Below are 22,255 nucleotides of genomic sequence, written 5' to 3' on the forward strand. Positions count from 1 at the left end.
TTGGGGTGTCGCTGGGTAGACCCATCCCTAATTGCCCTTGAGAACTTAATGACTTGCTGGGGCATGTAAGAGTCAACCACATTGCTGTGGGTCTGGAGTCACATGCAGGCCAGACCACGTAAGGACAGCAGATTTCCTTCCCTAAAGGATATTAGTGAATCAGGTGGGTTTTTACAACAATCAACAATGGTTTAATGGTCATCATTTGACTTTTTAATTACTGATTTTTTTTCTCTTGAATTCAAATTTCACCATCTGCTGTGGTGGGATTCGAACCCCGGTCCCCAGATCATTACCCTAGGTCTCTGGATTAGCACTGGACTTGTCCAGTGACAATATCATTACACCACCACCTCCCCATATGAGGATAGGTTGGACAAAAAAGACTTGTTCAGAAGAGTAAGAGGTGACTTGATCGAAAACTTTAAGACCCCGAGGGGTCTCGACAGAGTGGATGTGGAGAGGATGTTTCCTCTTGTGGGAGAATCTAGAATTAGGGGTCACTGATTAAAAATAAGGGGTCGTTCATTTAAGACAGAGATGAGTAGAAATTTTTTTCTGAGGGTCATGAGTCTTTGGAACTCTCTTCCTCAAAATATTTTTAAAGCAAAGCTAGATAGATTCCTGATTAACAAGAGGGTGAAAGGTTATTGGGGGTAGATGGGAGGTTACATTTAGATCAGCCATGATCTTATTGAATGGCAGAACAGGCTTGAAGGGCCAAGTGGCCTACTCCTGCTCCGAGTTTGTATGTTCATATACAAACATGAATACTGCTGTGAAATCCTAGCTAAGTACAGTCAATTGCTGTCTAACTCTGTTAAACAGTGTCTAAACATCGTTCTGTGTGGTTGGCAGAACATGGTAGTAGTTGGCCGTAAAACAGCAAAGCCTGAACTACCTGCAGTAAACTGATGGAAAACCCACAATCAACTTGTTTGGTAACTTTCCAAATCTCTGTGCTTCCAGCAACCACATGGCCCAATTCGTGGCTCCGACCAGTTGCCTGAATGCCAAGTGTTATGTAAAAATGTAACCTGTGTCAATAGGTCTGATGATAAAACCACCTCTACTGAAAGTCTGTTGAGTGATTTAAAAAAAATGTTGATCAGGGATTCAAAAAAAAAATCAAGGAGTTACTGGTAAACAGTTCTACAAACTCAATCATCCCAAAAATGTGGGCCCATTTGCTTGTCGTACCAACTATGTATGCAAGAATAGGTTTTATGTGTTGATTTATATCAAATTTACATCAAATTTGACGTACAATGCAGAAACTGACTTATGGTTTAGAAGTTCAGACACCTGGAAATCGTTAAGCAACAGTTACTTGAAACTTGGAAAACTAAGCAATGCCTGGGTATGCTGCCATAATGAGCTGGTTTTCTATTTAAACATTTAGAAATATTGAACATTTACAGGAATTCAGTTTTACAAATAGTCTCCTCATTTTTAAAAGATCTGGGCATAAACATGAGTCTGAAACGAAATCAGGATAGAACATAAGCTTCAATAGTATGGCATTCGAAGCAAAATATTAGGGATTCATTTTTAGGCAACTTTGGACATACAGTCTCTATGAGGCACTTTAATCTATTTACGTTTCTGTTGCCACTTCCCTTAGTGAGCCTCCATGGAGAAGAAACTGGGAATCAACACAATGACGCACAAAGACATCAGGTCCACAGAAGATGAACAGAAAACATTAGTGGCCTGAGAGAACCCAGATGCCAAAAGATAAATGCCATTTTACTTTTCCATTAATGACAGCAGGAAAAGGAGGTCTGCACTTCCCTATTGCAATTAGCTAAGAGCACAATTTACATTTAGTTACAATATACAGAATTGGCTTGATACAATCAGCAGGAAGGAGACATGAAATCACAATTATGATGTTTGCAGCAGTTTAGCCTCAATTTAAAGGGCAATGAAAAAAAGCTTTAGCTCTATGAACAAACTCATAATCATCAGCTATCTCTGCTGCTTGTCTTACCCTTTCAATCCTCTGTTCCTCTACGAGTTCTCACTACTGAAAGAATTGAATCTTTAAATTCTTCTAAAAAAATTACCTAAGGGCTGCATATGTGGTCTCTATCTTTAATGTCCGTATCCACCAGTCAAAATTACTTTCTTTAACTCTTTCAAACACAATATAGATTTGCCGATGCTGTTTTCTCATATTCCTAAATTTCTGCCTATAAGCCTCAGGAACCAATCCATATGCACTCAAAATACCCTTTTGTACCCTTTAATAGTTTGCCAACATTTCTTCTGGCAGTGAAGCATAAACCTCATGTGCTCTACCCGCCAACCTGGATTGTAACAACAATGTCCAGTTTTCCTGTGGCCATTTCATTTGTTTAGCTACCTTCTCAAATGAAATAAAGAATGCTTCCACGTCGTTTTCCTCAAACTTTGGAAGAGCTTGTACAAATTTAAACATCTCCCAACTGGGTTCTGATCTGGAAGTCCTTCCTCACCTACTGGCATCTCCTTTTTTAGCTGCCTGCATTTTAAGCTGGAATTCTCTCTCTCTCTTTTTCTCTTTCCTTCTTTTCTAACTTCGCCATTTCTAAGTCCCTTTCTTGTTTTCTTTCTCTCTCCTGCCTTTCTGCTTGTTCCCTTTGAAATGCTCTTCCTTTTGCTTCTGCCTCTAGTTCCAGTTTTTTCATTTCCAATTCTTTTTCCTTTTCGTTTGCCTCCAATTCAAAGTTCCTTTGCATGTTCAAATTCAAGCCTCTTCATTTCTAACTGAAATCTCACTACCTCCAGCTGTGACTCACTAGTGTCAGGTGTCATTTCCAACTTTAAATGTGGTGTTATATCTTCAATTATATCTGCTGTGCTGTACCTTCAATTATATTACCTTGCAGGTAGCCCCAGTTGTAATTTATCCACCAATTCCATTAACTTAACTATAGTTACCTTTTGTACACCAACCAAAGTTATAACTTCAACTCCCAGACAAGTCTGATCAACTGCCAAAGCCATATTGCAGCCTCACCACTTCAAAAAAAGCCTCACACCAATTCCTGAATTCAAACTCGTAACCTTAAGATTCACCAACTCCAAACCATTCAAAGAATTTCAAATATATCCTGCAAAGGGCCCGCAACTATGTTATGGCACAGCCGATGGTAAACGCTGAGTTCTTCAAATCCTAAAGGGAAAGTTGAAATAACTACGACAACTTGTTTGGTAATTTGTATAAATTTTGAGATGCGTGCCTTGAATTCAATAGTAATAAGACCAAGTCTTATAGGTTTTTACAAAACCAGATTAAATATTTATTAATAAGAAAAATGATTTTAAACACATACGTAGATCTACAAATTAATGTTAATTTGTAATGTTAATTAATTGCCATGATAAGTTAATTAGGAAATTTAGAAGCTAAGTCCCATTTACACTTTTGTTAAGGCACACAGGTTTTAAAAGACCCAGACAAGGTGACACACAAATACTTTGAAGTCGACTGGTTCAGGGTGAGTTTTCTTAACTTCAGTTCTCTGAAAACAGCAACTTGAGGCATAGAAGCTGAAGGCTTTTCACACTTGTTAGACCTTAAAAAATGCCTACTTTTACACACAGCCTTCACTCCTTTATATATATTTTCCCCTTCGAATGCAAATTCCCATTGTTTCACTATGTCTTTGGACTTTACGTTTCTGATAATAAAAATCTCTCATAGTGCCAAGTTTTACCAGTAATCTTTGGGGAAAAACAAACATACCCTGGCTGTGATTTTCTGGCCCCGTGGATTTTCCGTGTCGCAGGCGAGGCGGCGCCCCAGCCAAAAGTCCATTGACTAGCGGTGGGACCGGAACATCCCGGTGGCGGATGGGTGCAGAAAATCCCACCCACTGTTTCTAAACTTCACCTGGCTTAGGTGACACATTTCACTCCTCCTTTGAAAACAATCTAGTCTGCTTTATTTAAAAATGCAAATGTCCTCTTACACCTTATAATCTAAACTTCCACGTTTATCATGTTTACATCAAAGCCTTCAGGCCAGCTGCCTTTAATCCAATTAAGACATAGAGACACACACAACTATTTTACAATAAATTCCAATAACATTATGAGAATTGTAATGGTGACAAAAACACAAGCAAAAAGGGTTTGTGGTTTTCTCAGTAGCAGCAACATCAACTTATATTTATATAGTACCTCTTATATAGCAAAATATTTCAAGATGTTTCACAACAATATTATCAAACAAAAATTGGAGATGTTAAGAGTCCAGGATTGGAGAATCGCAAAGATCTTGGAGGGTTATAGAACTAGAGAAATGACAGGGAGGGGAAGAGCGGGGCCTTGGAGGGGCTGGGAAACAAGGATGATGATTTTAAAATCAAGGCTTTGCCAGCCTAGAACCAATGTTGGTCAATGAACACAGAGATGGTGGATGCAAAGCATCTGATGCAAATTAGGATTTTAGGCTTTTGGATGAGCTCATATTTATGGAGGGTGTTTTTCTTTCAACATTACAATTTTACTATTATCAATTCCGTAAGATTATCTATTCTTCTAAGGTTACTCCCTGCCTAGCCCTGAACTTGTATCTTTTTCTATTTTCTTTCTTTTCTCCCTTCACGCCCTCTCCAAGCTCATCTTGTTCAGGAAGCCCCCCCACCTCCTGCTCCCTCAACCCTATACCTACTAAATTGTTGAGCACCAAATTTCTTTCCTTGGTCACTATGTTAGCTGATATTAATGATTTTCTTTCGACTAACTCCCATTTTTCTTCAATTCTGCCATCATGGCCCCCTCCTCAAATAACCAATCTTGATCGATCTCTCTCTTTCTCTCCCCCGCCCCTCCTTTTGTAAACTACTGTCTAACTATCCTCTCCTCTCCATGAAAACACTGTTGCCTCTCAAATCCATGCCTATCTTTCTTGGAACTCCATTTCAAATCCCTCAAATCTGACTTATGGAGGCTGACCAGGAGTGCACAAGGTAGCAATGGTAACAGCAGTAAGAGACACAATTTCTAACCATGTCTAACTGGTCTGACAATCTACACCCAGGGATTCAGTGGCCAACTGCAAAGCAGCTTTGCTAGATGACTACAAATGTTCTCTTACACCTTGACTTGCCTTCAGAATCTTGGCCACTCAGCCAACCTCTGTAAGCACCACACCAGCTGGTCCTAGTGAAATCCAGGAACACACTGCATTAACAAGAATGTTCTGTAACACATTCCTTCGTCCAAAATAAAAAAAGCAGGTTGTACAACTTTATTAATTTTAAGTAACATAATTTCCTTTTACTGTATGAAGTGCGTGTGAAGAGGATCAAAACAGTTTTATTTCAATTATGAAAGTTATTCTTATCCTTTACAAAACTTCAGCAATAGTACCAGAATATTCTCCCTTCAAAAGCTTATTTACAAATTAGAAAGCTAATGAAATGTGCAAATGAGCTTGCTCAAAATATACATTCTTGAATTAGCAAGTTATGTTGCGAAATTTGTAGCATACCAGCAAGGTCAGCTTTGAAATAGCAAAGAGTAGTAATCTATTTACTTTCTAAAGTCTGCAAAATCCATGGTTCATAACTTACATTGTCAAATATCCAGAATTTCAATGCCTGAATGTTAATATTGCTGCTTTATAAAAACAGGTTGACATGGAATCTTGAAATTTGTGCTTTGAAAAATAACAGAAGGAAGCATTACTAACTTATTAAATCTAAAGGTCAAACAAGATAGAAAAAAAGCAAGAATGATAGGTGAAGGGGATACGCACTGAAATTCTGGCTCCAAAATGCCCATTACCTTGCTTTCTGCAGTGATAGTGCATTGCAGAGTTTCAAACATGCAAAGCACAAAAGCTGAAGTCATCATCCTTACATCTGCAATGAAACTATTCCCTATGAGGGAATTCATTCCAGCCATACAGATTATGCCAGATTTTCAGCTTTAAATCAAAACATTTTCAAGGCAAAACAGCAATTATAATTTCATAATATCTATTTAGTAATTTTTAACAATAGATGAATGTCCTTTTTGACATATCTTTCATTTATCTAAAATACTAACTGAAGAACAATCACCTTGATTTTCAACATACATAACATTGGTGAGGTTAAATTATACACTTCTCATGGTCCTTTCATTGGACGAAAGCTGGCATTTACTATACTTTTCATTCAACAAAGATTGGTATTTAGCTACATTCAGAACCACACTAGCACCAGAAAGCACAATCTACTTTTATATGAAGAAAGTTACCACAATGAAGGCATACTTCTTCCGTCTCTTATGCCCCCTTCTCGCCTTCCTACACACACACACCCTTTCCCCCTCAGGCAATTGCAGCATTGCAAAAAATATTTTCCTGGTCTCCTTGTTAAAAACAACAAGCATGTGGTGGGAATGCAGAAAAAGTGCACAACAGCAGGGGTAAAACCACAAGGATAAACGTAAACATGAAGTCAATATAGTGGTAACAGATTTTAGACAGGGAGGGGAAAATGGGAATGCCAAGGCTAGACAAAAAAAGATCCTTGTACCAGTTTCATTCTCATACAGGCAAATAGGATTTTTACATTATGTGTTGTCTTTTCAGCAAATACATGGCCAGATGCTCTGGGAGTACCCTGTTTTAAATACTGAAAAAGGCTTTCAAAACAGGTTTTTTTAAAATATAATTCCATACAAATATTTTTGCACATTTCAAGTAGAATTAGCAGAATCTGAGGCAGTAAAAACAAAAGTCACTTAATTCATCTGACCTTTATTCTGCTATTTAACACCTACTCTGGACCAATGCTTTAGTCTTTAATACTATCGTTTCCGCTCCCATTGTCTTGTGTTCCATGACATTTTTGTTATTTAATCTTCCCCACCCTCTAACCTGTCCCTGATCTATCTTGTTCCACCTGCTCCTTCCCCATTTTCAACAGCATAAAAACCAGTTACATTTCTGCCTCTCTCCAGTTCTAAAGAGTCACATTGGACTCAAAACATTAACTTGGTTTCTCTCACCACAGATGCTGTTAGACCTGCTGAGTTTTTCCAGCATTTTCTGCTTTTATTTCAGATTTCCAGCATCTGCAGTATTTTGCTTTTACATTGTTCACCTTGTTCTAGTACCTGAATTGTTAATGATCCCGCATGCACAATTCCAATTCTTTAGAATGAGGCTATGATCGATTATAAAAACTACTAACATGGTCATTGTTTATGATCACAGTAGACAAACTCAGATCTTTTGTGGCAGTATTATACTGCAACAACTACAGGTTTCCAGTTTGTCTTTCTTTTTCAACTTCATCTTTGTGTTTTCCTGAGCTTTGAATATTTGGTTTTGGGTAACAAACTACCAACTTCACGCGAAACAGATGAAATTCCAAAGCGGTACAACACCATCATGTCAGCTGCTAGTTAACCGAATCCAAAATGCCTAACAGAATTTCTACAAATGCTACATAAACTAAAATGTAACTTGTGCAATTGTTGTCTAATCACAAATTCTCACATAAATCCATGAAGGTTATTCAACAATGCACTAATACTTCCAGATTTTTTAAAACAAAACTCTCAGGTAAAGTTCCATACAAGAAATGGACACAAGGCTCAAATTACAAAAAAAGGGTCTCTAATGTTCATAAGACATTTGAACTTTGTCGTCAATTGATAAATTTCTTCTGAACCCTTTCAATTAGGTTAAAACCTTGTAACACATGCTCAGATGTCCACATACAAATACAATATATGGGCGGACTGAATATCAATATTATTTGTAAATTATTTCTGAAAGGAAAAAAAAGTGTGACACTGGACAAACATTTAGACACCTACGTCATAAAAAGGCATTCAACCCTCTATAGTTATCTAAAACTACATTGGTTACCATGTCCTCCACATTTCCCTGCCAAACTCTTCACTGCTATTTCCTTGCCTCGTTTGGCATTTGCACTGGGTGAATCCTCATCCTCATTTCTCCTTTCATTCTTTTTAATTGACGCCCCTGAACCCTTCCCTCTATATACATCTCCTATCCATATTCATGACCACCCCCATCAACTATAATTGCAAACACTGTAGTGGTGGGGACAGAGCGCGGGAGGGAGCCGGGCGTGGGGACAGAGCGCGGGGGGGGAGCCGGGCGTGGGGACAGAGCGCGGGGGGGAGCCGGGCGTGGGGACAGAGCGCGGTGGTGGGGGGGAGAGAGCCAGGCGTGGGGACAGAGTGCCGGTGGGGGGGAGCCGGGCGTGGGGACAGAGCGCTGGGGGAGGGGAGCCGGGCGTGCGCGCGAAGTGCAGCGGTGGCGGGAGTTAAAAAACCAGCAGCAGAGAGCCCCTTCAACTTGTTTCTACTTGTCAGAGCTAAAGTGTGATGCCAAAGGAAAACAGGTAGGCGATTGTTGGGTATCTCTTTCGTGCCTCTATTGATTGGCCAAGTGGCTTAAATCAGGAAACGTTATTACAGCTGAACAGTACAGTTAAGGAATTCACTTTTGAAATATTTAACATCTAAATTAATTATTTAAATAGAATAGAGATGGCTGGGCAGGCGCTGTGTTGGAGCTGTAGCATGTGGGAGCTGGTGGATGCTGGTGCGATCCATGGTGAGCATATCTGCAGCAAGTGTTGGCTGCTCGAGGAACTTCTGTTCAGAGTTGGTGAGCTGCAGGCACTGCGACACATTAGGGAGGGGGAGAGTTACCTTGACACTGTTTCAGGAGACAGTCACACCCCTTGGATTAATTAGATCAAATCTGGACGATGGTCAGGGACAGGAGGGTGTGACTGCGAGTGAGGCAGGTGTGGGGATGCAGAATTTAGCTTTGGAGGCGCCTCAGCCAGTGCCCTTGTTCAATAGGTACAAAGTTCCTGCTCCCAGTGTGGACGAGGGCACAGGTTGCAGGGAGGTTGAGCGAATTGAGCACAGCACCACGGTACAAAGCGTCATTCAAGTGGGGGAAGAAAAGCGAAACGTAGCAGTCATCGGCGACAGCTTAGGTAGGGGAATAGATACTGTTCTCGGTGCAGTAAAGACAGAGTCCCGAAGGCCATGTTGCCTACTTGGTGCCAAGGTTAAGGACATCTCTTCTGGGCTGGAGAGGAGCTTGGAGTGGGTGGGGAAGGATCCAGTTGTCGTATTCCATGTAGGTACCAATGACATAGGTAGGACTAGGAAAGAGGTTCTGCTGAGGGACAACGAGTGGTTCAGGAGTAAATTAAAAAGCAGAACCACAAAGGTAACAATCCCCTGATTACTACCTGAGCCACGTGCCAATTGGCATAGGGTAAATAAGATTAGAGAGGTAAATGCATGGCTCAAAGGTTAATGTGGGAGAAATGGGTTTCGATTCATGGGACATTGGTACCGGTACCAGGGAATGAGAGAGCTGTTCTGTTGGGACAGGCTTCATTTGAACCATGCTGGCATCAGTGTCCTGGCAAATCGTATAACTAGGGTTGCAGATAGGGTTTTAAACTAATTAGTGGGGGCTGGGTTCAATTGAAGGGAAGTTAAAAAATCAAAAAGGAACAAGAGAGCAGCAGCACAGGGTAGTGAAGAGGCGAACAATAATCAAAGTATGACAGGGATGGGCAGAAAATACAAGCAGGAGAGTGCAGCAGAAGGACCAGAATGTGCAGTAATGGTAAAAAGTCAAAGCTTAAGGCTCTTTATCTGAATGCACATAGCATTTGTAACAAGATAGATGAGTTGATGGCATAAATAGAAATAAATGAATATGACTTGTTAGCTATTAGAGACGTGGTTGCAGGGTGGCCAAGACTGGGAACTCAATATTCAAGGGTATTCAGCATTCCGGAAAAATAAACAAAAAGGAAAAGGAGGTGAGGTAGCTTTGTTAATAAAGGAAGGTATCAGTTCGGCGGTGAGTAGTGATATAGGTGCAATAGATCGTGATGTGGAATCAGTTTGAGTGGAAATAAGGAATAGCAAGGGGAAGGAGTCACAGTTGGGAGTCATCTATAGGCCCCTGAAAAGTTGCCTCACTCAGGACAAAGTATAAATCAGGACACGTGTAACAAGGGCGCCAAAATTGTCATCGCTGATTTTAATCTGCATATTAACTGGACAAATCAGACTGGCAGGGGTAACATGGAAGGCAAATTGTAGAGGGTATCAGGGTTTGTTCCTTAGAGCAATACGTTACAGAACCTACCCAGGAACAGGCTGTTTTAGATCTAGCAATGTGTAACGAGGTAGGATTAATAAGAAATATCGTAGTTAAGGATCCTATAGGGGGTAGTGCTAACGTGGTAGAATTTCAAATTCATTTTGAGGGTGAGCAACTTGGGTCTCAACCCAGTGTCCTCAACTTAAATTACGGCAATTACAGATGAAGAAAGAGTTGTCTAAAGCAGGCTGGGAAAATAGGATAAGGAGAAAGTCATTGGATGAGCAGCGGCAGGCATTTAAGCAGATATTTCATAACGTTCAGCAAAAATTTAACCAGGTCAAAAAGGAGGACTCGATGAGAAGGATGAACCACCCGTGGCTAACAAAGGTGGCCAAGGTGTGTATCCAATCAAATACTATGGCATACAAAGTGGCGAAAGCTGGTGGTAGGCCAGAGAATTGGGAATTTTTTTTAGGAACCAGCAGCGGATGACTAAAAGCTAATAAAGAGGGAGAAAATTGATTATGAAAGTAAATTGGCAAGAAGTATAAAAACAAACAGCAAGTGCTTCTAAGGGTATATAAAAAGAGCATGGGATGCTTGGAGGATGAGACTGGAGAATTGATAATTGGGACAGGGAAATGGCAGATAATTTAAACCAATGATTTGCATCGGTCTTCACGGTGGAGGACACCATAAACATCCCAAAGATATCAGAGAAGGAAGGAGCTAATAAGAGGAGAGATTTTGTAACAGTTTCTATCATGAGGGACGAAGTATTTGAGAAACTAATGGGACTAAACGCAGACAAGTCACCAGGACCTGATGGCCTACATCCAAGGATTTTAAAGGAAGTAGCTGCAGAGATACTAGAGGCATTGGCTGAAATATTCCAGAACTCATTGGATTCCAGGAGATTCCCAGCGGATTAGAAAACTGCTAATGTGATGTCCCTGTTCAAGAAGGGAGGAAGACAAAATGCAGGAAACTATAGGCGAGTCAGCCTAACATCCGTCATTGGGAAAATGCTAGACTTCATTATTAAGGAAGAAATAGCAGGACATTTAGAAAAGCTTAACGCAATCAAACAGGATCAACATGGTTTTGTGAAAGAGAAATCATGTTTGACAAATTTGCTAGAGTTCTTTGAGGATATAACAAGCAGAGCTGATAAAAGGGGAACCAGCAGTGTATCTGGATTTCCAGAAGGCATTTGATAAGGCACCACATAAAAGTTTATTGCACAAGATAGGAGCTCACAGTGTTGCAGGTAATGTATTAGCACACACTGAGGATTGGTTAACATGCAGAAGTCAGCGAGTTGGGATTAATAGGTCTTTTTCAGGTTGGAAAGATGTAATTAGTGAAGTGCCACGAGGATCAGTCCTAGGGCCTCAATTATTCATTATCTGTATGAATCGTTTGGAGGAGGGGGCAGAGTGTAACATACCCAAATTTGCTGATGATACAAAAACAGGCGGGAGGGCATGTTGTAATGAGGGCATAAAGGAATCTGCTTGGGGATATAGACAGGCTGAGCGAGTGGGCAAAAACTTGGCAGATGGAGCTTAATGTAGGAAAATGTGAGGTCATGCACTTTGGTAGGAAAAATCAGAAGGTAGATTATTATTTAAATGAAGAGACACTCCAAAAAAAGCGCAGCACAGAAGGATCCGGGTTTTCTTGTGCAAAAAACATAAAAAGTTAGTATACAGGTGCAGCAAGTAATTAAAGGCGGCAAATTGAATTTTGGCCTGTATTGCTAGGGGGTTGGAGTTTAAAAACAGTGAAATCTTGTTACAACTGTACAGTGTTGGTGAGGCCACACCTGGAGTACAGTGTACAGTTTTGGTCCCCGTATTTAAGAAAGGATATATTGGCATTGGGGGCAGTTCAAAAGAGATTCACTAGGCTGATTCCTGGGATGACTTATCAAGAACAACCAGGCCTTTATTCGTTAGAGTTTAGAAGAAGTCTGAGGAGACCGGACAGAGTAGATGTTGAGAAGATGTTTCCACTAGAGGGGGAATCTCAAACTAGGGAACAGAGTTACAGAATAAGGGGACACTCATTTAAAACTGAGATGCAAAGGAATTTCTTCTCTGTGGGTAGTGAATGTTTGGAATTCTCTACTCCGGAGAGTTGTGGAGCCTAGCTCACTGAAAGTATTTAAAGAGGTAGAGGACAGATTTTTGAAATATCGGGGAGTTGAGGGCTCTGAGGAGCTGGCATGAAAGAGGAGTTGTGGCCTGGGGCAGATCAACCATGATCTTATTCAATGGAGGGGCAGGCTTGAGCAGCCGAATGGCCTATTCCTGCTATTTCTTATGTTGTGTTGTATCTTTCATCATCATCCACATCTCTCAATTTCAAACCATTTCCTTTTGCAACTGTTTCTGGAAACAACTCTCCCCTGCTCCAAACTAAATCATTTACAGCTGCACTCTAAACTCCCAATTTCACAGTCTTTAGCCTTTTTGCCACAATTGTCCAGCTTCAGAACTGCTGAGAGGTGTCAGCTGTGGCTCAGTTCATAGCACCCTCGCCTTTGAATCAGAGGGTTGTGGGTTCATGTCCCACTCCTGGAAAACCAGGAACTGTGATTGTACTCGAAAGAAGTTGCAATCTGTGACTGTTGGTAACTCGAAAGAGTTTCAGAACTGCTGAGCCACTCCCTCACCTCCACTTTTATTTCCCTTGACCCCAGTAAAACCTTTACTCTCTCCGGTCCTTGTTATTTCCTGGTATATTCTAATCTACACTTTAAACCCAAGATTGCCAACTTGGGTGCAACTGGCCCACAACTAGTTTAGTCATTCATTACAGCTGTCATTAGATTCACACTGCTAACAAAACAATTCCACCATCAAAGGGTCATCCTGGAAGGCAACAAAAACACCAACTTCTTTTCTCCACCACCAACCATCGACTTAATCGTATGTCTCTGCTCCTCAATCTTTGTGGACTTTGTCATTATGGTGGACACCATCAGTTCAGCTACTTCTGCTGACTTTCCCATGTTGCCAAACAACCCCCCATCCCATCTGTCCTATGCCCTTTCAGGGCTCATCTCAATGAGGCTGCCAACACACTCCCCCAAAAACGTGACAACAGGAAGTAACATTTTGTAGATTAAAAATCTTATGCTGATGTGCAGGCTCAAATATAACCAATGGATTTATATGGTGCCCTTAATGCAAGAACATAAAAACAGAAGAAATAGGCGCTGGTGTGGGCTATTTGGCTCTTCAAACTTCCTCAGCCATTCAATAAGATCATGGCTGATCTTCTACCTCGACTCTACTTTCCTGCAGCCACATATCCCCTGAATCGCTTAATATCCAAAAATGTATAACTCTCTGCCTTAAATATTCTCAACTAAGCATCTGCAGCCCTCATAAGGCATAGAGGTCTTCAGCACAGAAAAAGACCCTTCAGCCCATCGAGTCTGCGCCAGTCAAATAAGTACCTAACTATTCTAATCCCATTTTCCAGCACTAGGCCCATAGCCTTTTTTGCCATGGCATCGCAAGTGCACATCCAAATACTTCTTAAATGTTATGAGGGTTTCTGCCTCCATCACCCTTTCAGACAGTGAGTTCCAGATTCCCACCACCCTCTGGGTGAAAAAATTTTTCCTCACATCCCGTCTAAACCTCCTGCCCCTAACCGTAAATGTATGCTCCCTGGTTAATGATCCCTCCACCAAGGGGAAAAGTTCCTTCCTGTCTACACTATCTATGCCCCTCGTACTTTTATACACCTCAATCATTTCCCCCCTCAATCTCCTCTGCTCCAAGGAAAATAACCCCAGTTTATCCAATCTCTTCTCATAACTAAAACTCTCCAGCCCAGGAAACATCCTGGTAAATCTCTTCTGCACTCTCTCTAGTGCAATCAATCCTTCCTATAATGCAGATTCCAGAACTGCATGCAATACTCTAGCTGTGGCCGAACCAGCGTTTTAAAGAGTTCCAGCATAACCTCCCTGCTCTTATATTCTATGCCTTGGCTAACACCCTCTGAGGTAGGGAATTCCAAAATTCATACCCTTTGAGTGAAGAAATTTCTTATTTCAGTACTAAAGTGGTCAAATCCTTATTCTGGGACTGAGACTAATTCTAGTCTCCCAGCCAGGCAGCCTCTCAGTGTCTAAAACCCTGTTAAGTCCCTTACGAATTTTATACATTTCAAAGAGATCACCTTTCATTCTTCTAAATTCCTAAAACTATAAATCTAATCTACTCTGTCTCTCCTCAGGGAAAGCACCTCTTCCTAGGAATTAGCCTAGTAAACTTCCGTTGCACTCCCTCTAAGACAAGTATATTCTTCCCTCTTAACTACTCCACTAGTTTCAACCTCAAAAATATCTAACATTTATTAAACATGACTTCCCTTTCATATATCTGTGTTGTGATAAAATGTCCCTCAGCTCATCCTAGCAGTGTTATCAAAGAAAATTTGACACCAATTCATACAAGAAAATATTAGGGCAATGACCAAAAGCTATGCCAAAGAGGTAGATCTTAGGGTGCTTCTTAAAAGAGGAAAGAGGTGTAGAGTGGAGGAGATTTAGGGCAAAGATTTCCAGAGCTTAGGCCTTGGCAGCTGATGGCAAAGTCACCAATGGTGGAGTGATTAAAGATATATATTGGTGAATTTCCCATGAGGTTGCTCATGGCAAGTCAGAAAAGGACAGGACTGTTGCATGGTGAGCAGAGGCAGGAGCACTGCCCCTGAACACTGAAATGACGTCCAGCATCCAATGAAGTGCAGGTGTCTTCCCATCCCATTTAGAGTGGGTGAGGCTCTTCAGCCTTGGTCACAGCTCACATAGGCAAATGCACACCAAAGAGTTTCCAAAGAGAATTCTTACGGGGCTCAGCCGGGTAGATGCAGGAAAGAGGGTTCCCATGGCTGAGGGCTCTAGAGCAGGACAGACAGTCTCAGAATAAGAGGTATGCCATTTAGGACTGAGATGAGGAGGAATTTCTTCACTCAAAGGGTGGTGAACCGTTGGAATTCTCTACCCCAGAGAGCTGTGGAGGCTCAGTGGTTGAGTATATACAAGACAGAGAACGATAGATACCTATTTCACATGTGGGATTTGCATTAGGAATTGTCCCAGGGCAGAACACAGCTGACCAAAATCATGATCACCTCCCTATTGTTTTTGAGCAACACTATTCAAAAAATTCCTTTCACCGTTGATTGGTCTGTTGCTCATTAGCCCCTTCCAGTCGGTCTCAAAATAGATGAAATGACAATGTAAGATCACAGAGCAATTTCCGCTGATTGTCAGACTTCTTTTTGAACAATTAGAGTATCAAATGGAAGCAATATAAATTGGGAGGAAAGAGGTCAAGCTGACATGTGCTTCAAGCAAGAAATACACCCTATGGAAATCTAGGTAATTGTAGATGCATAGCCACATTGGCTAAGTGGCTGCCTTTATGTTGTATCATCCTGTGCTTGTTAGGTGATAGTTATTTTCAGTTTCAGCGTAAACAACCGGTTATAGATATGCAAATGGTTTGCAGCTGTATACAGACGTGATATCCCATGTGACCTACAAAACACAAAATGCAACACTGCATGTAGAAGGCACAACGTAAGAAACATACTTTAAAAAAATCTAATCCGAGAGGTAGACCATTTGAAATCGAACAGTTGAAAATGAAGAACTGCTAACAGGAAAGAAGTAACATTATAACTATACTGAAGGTTGAGCGGTTGCTACTACCACAGAATTAAACTGTCACTAGTCACAAATGCGCTAAACTAAGTTGCAGTGAGAAACATTAGAAAGAGATACTAGGACATAGTTCATTTTACAAATGTTGCTCCTAGAAAATTCACTGGCTGAATCATTTCACCTCGGCTCTATTCAATTGTATTACCATATAATTCAGAACCAACAGCATGAATATTTGCCTTTCATTTTAATAAGCATCATTGGGACAGCATTGTTTATGGGCTTTGAAGCATGGACACAGCCTGACAGATGGTCAGCATGCAAAAGCATATCTCTTGAAGGATTGCACATATTTAAGTCACGGACTGTCACCATTTTAGAATCTACGTTTTTAAGCACATCTCGAATTACCATAATCCTGGTTACCTATCTACAAACATGAAACTATGTCTTTTAAAAAAAAGATCAAATCTTGTGTTTTAATCTATAAGCAAAACAGAACAAATATAGGTACACTCACAATAAGAGCTTAATATAAAATTCAGCCTTTGAGGAAGTTAAACCTGCCACCTGCTCTCCATTAAAAGTTGTGCCGGCTCCCAGGAGGGCAATGGAGCAACCGTACCTCAGGGGAGAGGAAACAGACACTCTGCAAAGCAAGGGCAACCACATGGATTATGCCCAGATGCCAAGCAGAATAACAAAGTAGTATTATTCACACAAGGCTATTTAGTTGCAGAATTCTAAACCACAATATGGAGCAGGAGTTATGATTTTAATGAAAAACTTTCACAGTCCAGTTAAAAAAAGAGATTTTGGTTGTTCTAGTTCTCACAAAACACAGATGAAGCAAATCCCTCGGTCGCTTGTGAAAAAGAAAAACCCAATCCTATTTCCCACATTAACTATTTTACAATATCGTATGATAAGTCATGTGGAAGATTCAAAAGTATGAATGGATCTACAGGAGTTTGGCTGAAAGCTTATCCCTCATTACCCTGAGCAGTATAATTTGAGACATTACAAATGAAGCTTAGAATTTAAGGCAGGAGCTTTTTTGACTGCAGAAACTTTGAGATTTTCTGCTAAGATGCAAGTCAAGTCTGAGTTGCTAAAACAGGACTGATTCTGTAAGCGCAATGCCCAATATTTTTGATCCAAGAAAACTGCTGAGTTTCAAATAACATTTGAAAGAAGGAAACAAAACGAGCTTGCTTGGAAATCCCTGAATAAAGCTGGTTACGGTTTGCTGACCTGATGTAACACAAAATTTACATTTAGTCACATAGCCTTGAAAAATATCAGATCTCAACACAGTTTTCATAAAACTAATCATTCAACATTAGCTTGGAAGGTTAAGCACTTATGCCAAATTTCCTTCTTAAATTTGCTATTTAGTACACTAGAGGCACAGCCATTTGGACCAAACGATTAAAGATCAGCTGAATTCACATGACTAGTACAAAGCCACAACTGATGACAAAGGTTACCCAAGGTTCAGATAAAAGAAATGAAAATAATGTGCTGAAAAGCCTACTTTACAAATGAAAGGAGTTAGCAAGGTATTATTTATCCAAACTTTACACCATCAAGTAGCAGCACCTCAATAAAACCCTACATACCAAATATAACATTTAGCAGTAATTTCACAACATTAAAACTTTGGCACACATCTTGTGACAATTAAACACGATCACTGCACTTCTACCAGCATTCTTCCACTAATGGAGCTTGAAGTTCAGTCACAGCAATGCAGGAGAGTCGAGGTCATCCATGAGCTTCCAGGGCGGCGCTACCAGGCCAAGAGGTGGCTTTTGGTGGCCCGCCAGTGAAGAACAAATGGTAGAGCAGGTTTTTTTCTGGCCCGATGTGGGAACCTTAAGGAAGCCACAGAGCCAGAAAGCTAATAAGTTATTATTCTGACATTTCAACTATTGCACATGTACTGCTTTGTCATTACAGTTGGGTGCCTGCACTGTAAATAATGCAAATACCAGAGCCACAAGGGGCACAACACATTGTAGAAAAGTGGGAAGTATCCATGAATGGGGCACTGACTTGTTTGGGCACATCCTCTTAATTAAGCTCCCTCCAGTCAAATTCTTTCCCTGCTGATGGGCGGCAACTCCTTTCTACCAGGAGCACTGGTCCTCCCCCTCAGGTATTTCACCTGCATATCAAATACCAGCAAGTTATTCATTTGTGGCACATCGCTGCCAAGCCCAACCCACATGTTCACTTCCAACACAGTTTGCCGAATACAAAATAAACAGAAGTTGAAACACTGCAGTTGTCCTTGAGTTAATGAGAGGCTCCCAGTTCCCTTCTACCCATCCAGTTAAAGCTCCTTCAGCACGGATTGAGAACTGAAGCCGGTCTGACCCAAGCAGCTATATCGCACGCCAAGTAAATTATTCCAAAAAAACTATTTTCCATCTCACGTTCCTGTGGCAACTTAACTTGGGGTAATTTAAGGTTTTTTATAATGAGGGCATGTTTACAGATTAAATGTTCCACCCCAGTTAAGGATCTCCTCCACCCCAGTTAAGGATCTCCTCCCCCTCCCCTCCCCTCCCCCCCACAGAATGGGAGAATTTCCTCTTAAAAAAATAAGTTACACATTGAGAGAGGGTGCTAGATATGACCTTTTCCACAGGGCCAACAGTGGAAGAGGATTTCCTGCACTGTATCCTTTTGGATCACAGGAACAAGCCATCCTTCAAAAGTAATTCTCAAAACTAGATTTCATTTTATGTTTTGCCAACCACTTACAAACAGGAAAAGGACCAATGCTGTTTCCTATAAGGCATTGGCGATCACGAAAGGAAATATAAAACTTAAACTGCTTTATGATGGGGATGGGGGGGGGGGGGGGAGGAGGGCGAAGAGTTTGCATCATTCCCATCATAATATTAAGACACGTAAGGACGTATTTTAATAGTTTATGACACCGGGCTGTCGGTCTCTCTCTCTCTCTCTCTCTCTCTCAGGGTAAAAGGGTTTTGCACACCATCATTCCGGCAATGCTTTCATTAAAAGGTTTTTAAATAAGTTCGCTTTAAACGGGCCAGCAAAAAGACTGTACATATACGTTCCGCTTAATTATTCGGTATATGTTTAAATCTAAATGTTAAATTTGGACAGTCATAATTTGTAAAACAAAAGACTGAGAACAGGACATAGAAACACTTATTTTTCAATGTCGCAATGTCTCTTTGAGGCACCAGTGAGTTCAAATAATTCAACGAAAAACATCGAAAGATTTTATTTTTAAAAAAAGAGCTGAGGGACTGGTGTTTTTGTTAAAATAAATAACCAACATACAATCGAAGGCTCGCTTCAAATCCAGCGGAGACTGGCATCAGGAGAGAGTATACAATAGTTTATAAATAAAACACAATCTCTATCCAGCCAAGGAGAGGCATTAAAAAGGTAGAGGGCCCAAAGTGACCCAGATGCGCACTAGGCCCCAAATCAGCCAGGACACCGAAATTAAAGTTAAATATTTCTATATAAAAGCAGAGAGGCCGAGAGCGGACTCGCGCCGGATCCTCAACAGTCAAACTAACCCTAACCCAGCGGTAAACGGTGAGAAATAGGGATAATGCCCCCCAATTAATCGCCCCTCAATCCTCCCCTTCTTACCCATATACAATGGACATGAAGTGCATCAGCCACAGGATGACGAACAGGATTAGGCCGACGATGGAGAGACCCTGCAGAGCGAGCTCCAGCACCGCCATTCTGCACCGACCCGGCTTTCTCACTCTCACTAGGGACGGTGAGTCAATCTACTCGGCTCCTCTCTCCAACCGACCGATCTCTCTCTCTCGGTGCTGGTGGCTCTGACTCACCCACTGAACAGGATCTGCTCCGGAGCCCCAGACTCCACCCCCTCCCAGCAGACCGCGCCCCCTAGGGAACTAGACTCCGCCTCCTCAGGGACGCGCACAGACTCCACCCCTTCCCAAAGCCCAGCAAACCCCGCCCCCTGAGGAACTAGACCCCGCCTCCTGAGGGACCGCCACAGACCCCACCCCTTCCCCAACGCCAGTAGACCTCGCCCCCTGGGGAACTAGACTCCGCCTCCTGAGGGACCGCCACAGACCCCATCCCCTGGAGAACTAGACTCCGCCTCCTGAGAGACCCGCACAGACCCCGCCCCCTGAGGAACTAGACCCCGCTTCCTCAGGGACCCGCACAGACTCCACCCCTTCCCCAACGCCAGCAGACCCCGCCTCCTGAGGGACCATCACAGACTACCCCTTCCCCAACGCCAGCAGACCCCGTCCCCTGGGGAACTAGACCCCGCCTCCTGAGGGACCATCACAGACCACTCCTTCCTCAACGCCAGCAGACCCCGTCCCCTGGGGAACTAGACTCCACCTGCGGGACCCTCACAGTCTCCAACCTCCTGAGAGACAGACGCCCACAGGTTCCAGCTGCTGAGGTACTCAATTTCCATCCCCCCTCACAGTCTCCAACCCCTGGTGGAGGAACCAGACTCTTTTCTCCCTGCCTGCCCGCCCCAAATTGGCTGCCAATTTTCCAGTGCAGAATTGCATTGTTCCGATGTATGATAAAAACACAAAAGGTTGGAAATACCGCAGGCGGAATCATCCAGTCCAGCTGGCAGCGGGCATCATGGCAGGAGTGAATGGACAATATGGCGAGAAGGCCAAAAATTGGTTTTATGCTGTCGTGATGCCAGTTTGGGATCATCTGGTCCATTTGTCAATGGCAGGCCATGTTTCCTGCCGCCGCACGTCGGGAATCTAATTTCAATACTTTAGCATCTCATTATAAACCCTGCTTGCCAGAATCATCCTCCCACGCTGGATCATCCGGGCACGTTGGCATGATTGCACACTGATGTGTTTCACAACTGTACATAAGCAATGTGCACCTGGCGACCTGCACTTTGCTTGGGACTTTGAGGTTTTTTTGCTACCTTGCTTTGGGCAGCAATTGCGGTCATCAGAGCCAGGCTTCTCATGCAGCACCACATCACTTTTAAGGGGGCTTACTGGCATGTCTCTACCTACATGGCCAGCCGTAATGGCTTTTCAACAGCTGGAGGGCTAGGGCTTGCTTGCAGAAGTGGGCTCAGGCATGGCAAGAGGCTGCAGGGTGAGGGCTGGGGAAGGGGGTTATCCCAGGGTGTTTGTGGGGGCTGTTGATCTGAGCAAGTGGCCTCAAAATGGTGAGGGCTGAGATGCAGTCTCCAGAGGTGACGAGGCCAGATGGAGATGTGAGGGTGTGTGTGAGAGAGAGTGGTGATGTCCCTTGAGCTGACAGTGAATGAGATGCCAGTGAATGAGTGATGGCCTTGTGTGTGTGAGTTTAGAGTGATGAGATGGTTGCCTTAACCTGGTGACACAGATAAGATCATTCATCTGTGTTCTGCACCAGATGGCCAACCTCTTGTGTGCAGCATTAGCACTGACCATCTCTGCCACCACCTCCCAAGTCGGAGTGGTGAGACTGATGGGCCTCCTGAGGCCAGAGCAGGGTATGCCTCCACGGCATCCAGAAAGTGTCCCAGGGATTTGTCACTGAATTGGGGAGCTGCTTCTTGGCTTTTGATGCCACGTCTTCAGCAGAGCAGTCCTGGGCTGCAAGCATTAAGAAGTGTGCATGCGGCTGCAGTTTAAATATGAGGCCTGGCGTGAGGAAGCAGCGAGGTAACGTTGTGGCAGGCAAATCAGAGGCCGCCCGCCAGCGAGACGGTGTGTTTCCTGTGGCTGCATAATTAATGAGGAGGGAAGGGGATGATACGGCGCGAAAACCCACCATTGCGGCCGGCGGGTGAAACGTCTTTTTCATTCCCGCTACCGCACTTAGTTCAAATCTGGGATGATTCCACCCCCCCATCTCTCTTTGCAGGATTTGGATTTACTGTCTTGCTTTTCTCTTTCTTTGCTTTCTCTCGGCAGCTGTTCATCACCCCTACTGCCATTCACACCTCCTAGATACATCTTTTGTTTCTTTATAACTCCTATTCCTTTGGCCTTGCACCACAATCTCTTTTTCTGTGTCATTTAATCTTTCCAATGATCCAACCTATCACAGATCTTCCCTTTTTTCTTCCCACCCTTCATCCCTTTCACTTGCTTAAAACCTATGACATTTCTAACCTGTTCCAGTTCTCATGAAAGGCCATTGATGGTTTCTCTCTCCACAGATGCTGTCTGACCTGTTGAGCATTTCCAGCCTTTTTTGTTATTTCAAATGTCCAGCATACATAGTATTTTGCTTTTGTTCCAATCTATGTGAAGCAGGTAGATGGTGGGGTGGGGGTAGGGAACACTGATCCTGTGAGTTATAATTTTCGCAAACAAAAGAAGGGAGGAATGATCTTTAACAAAGGAAAATAAAAGCAAAATACTGTGGATGCTGGAAATCTGAAATAAAAATAATTAAGTGCTGGAAATATTCAGCATGCCTGCCCT

The 22,255-nt window shown here is 42.4% G+C and overlaps 1 protein-coding gene across 1 annotated transcript in view; it reads right to left on the bottom strand.

Moving 5' to 3' along the window:
* ugcg (UDP-glucose ceramide glucosyltransferase) overlaps positions 1–19,657 on the bottom strand; it is a 45,623-nt gene extending 25,966 nt beyond the window's left edge. The window contains exon 1 of the mRNA XM_078571161.1: positions 19,449–19,657. Within this exon, the coding sequence (XP_078427287.1) occupies positions 19,449–19,546 (98 nt within the window). The 5' untranslated portion in view covers positions 19,547–19,657. The remainder of the gene's footprint in view (positions 1–19,448) is intronic.
* Between the last annotated feature and the right edge of the window lie 2,598 nt (positions 19,658–22,255).

The sequence above is a fragment of the Cetorhinus maximus genome, chromosome 2, assembly GCF_964194155.1.
Source record: "Cetorhinus maximus chromosome 2, sCetMax3.hap1.1, whole genome shotgun sequence".
NCBI classification, from domain to species: domain Eukaryota; kingdom Metazoa; phylum Chordata; class Chondrichthyes; order Lamniformes; family Cetorhinidae; genus Cetorhinus; species Cetorhinus maximus.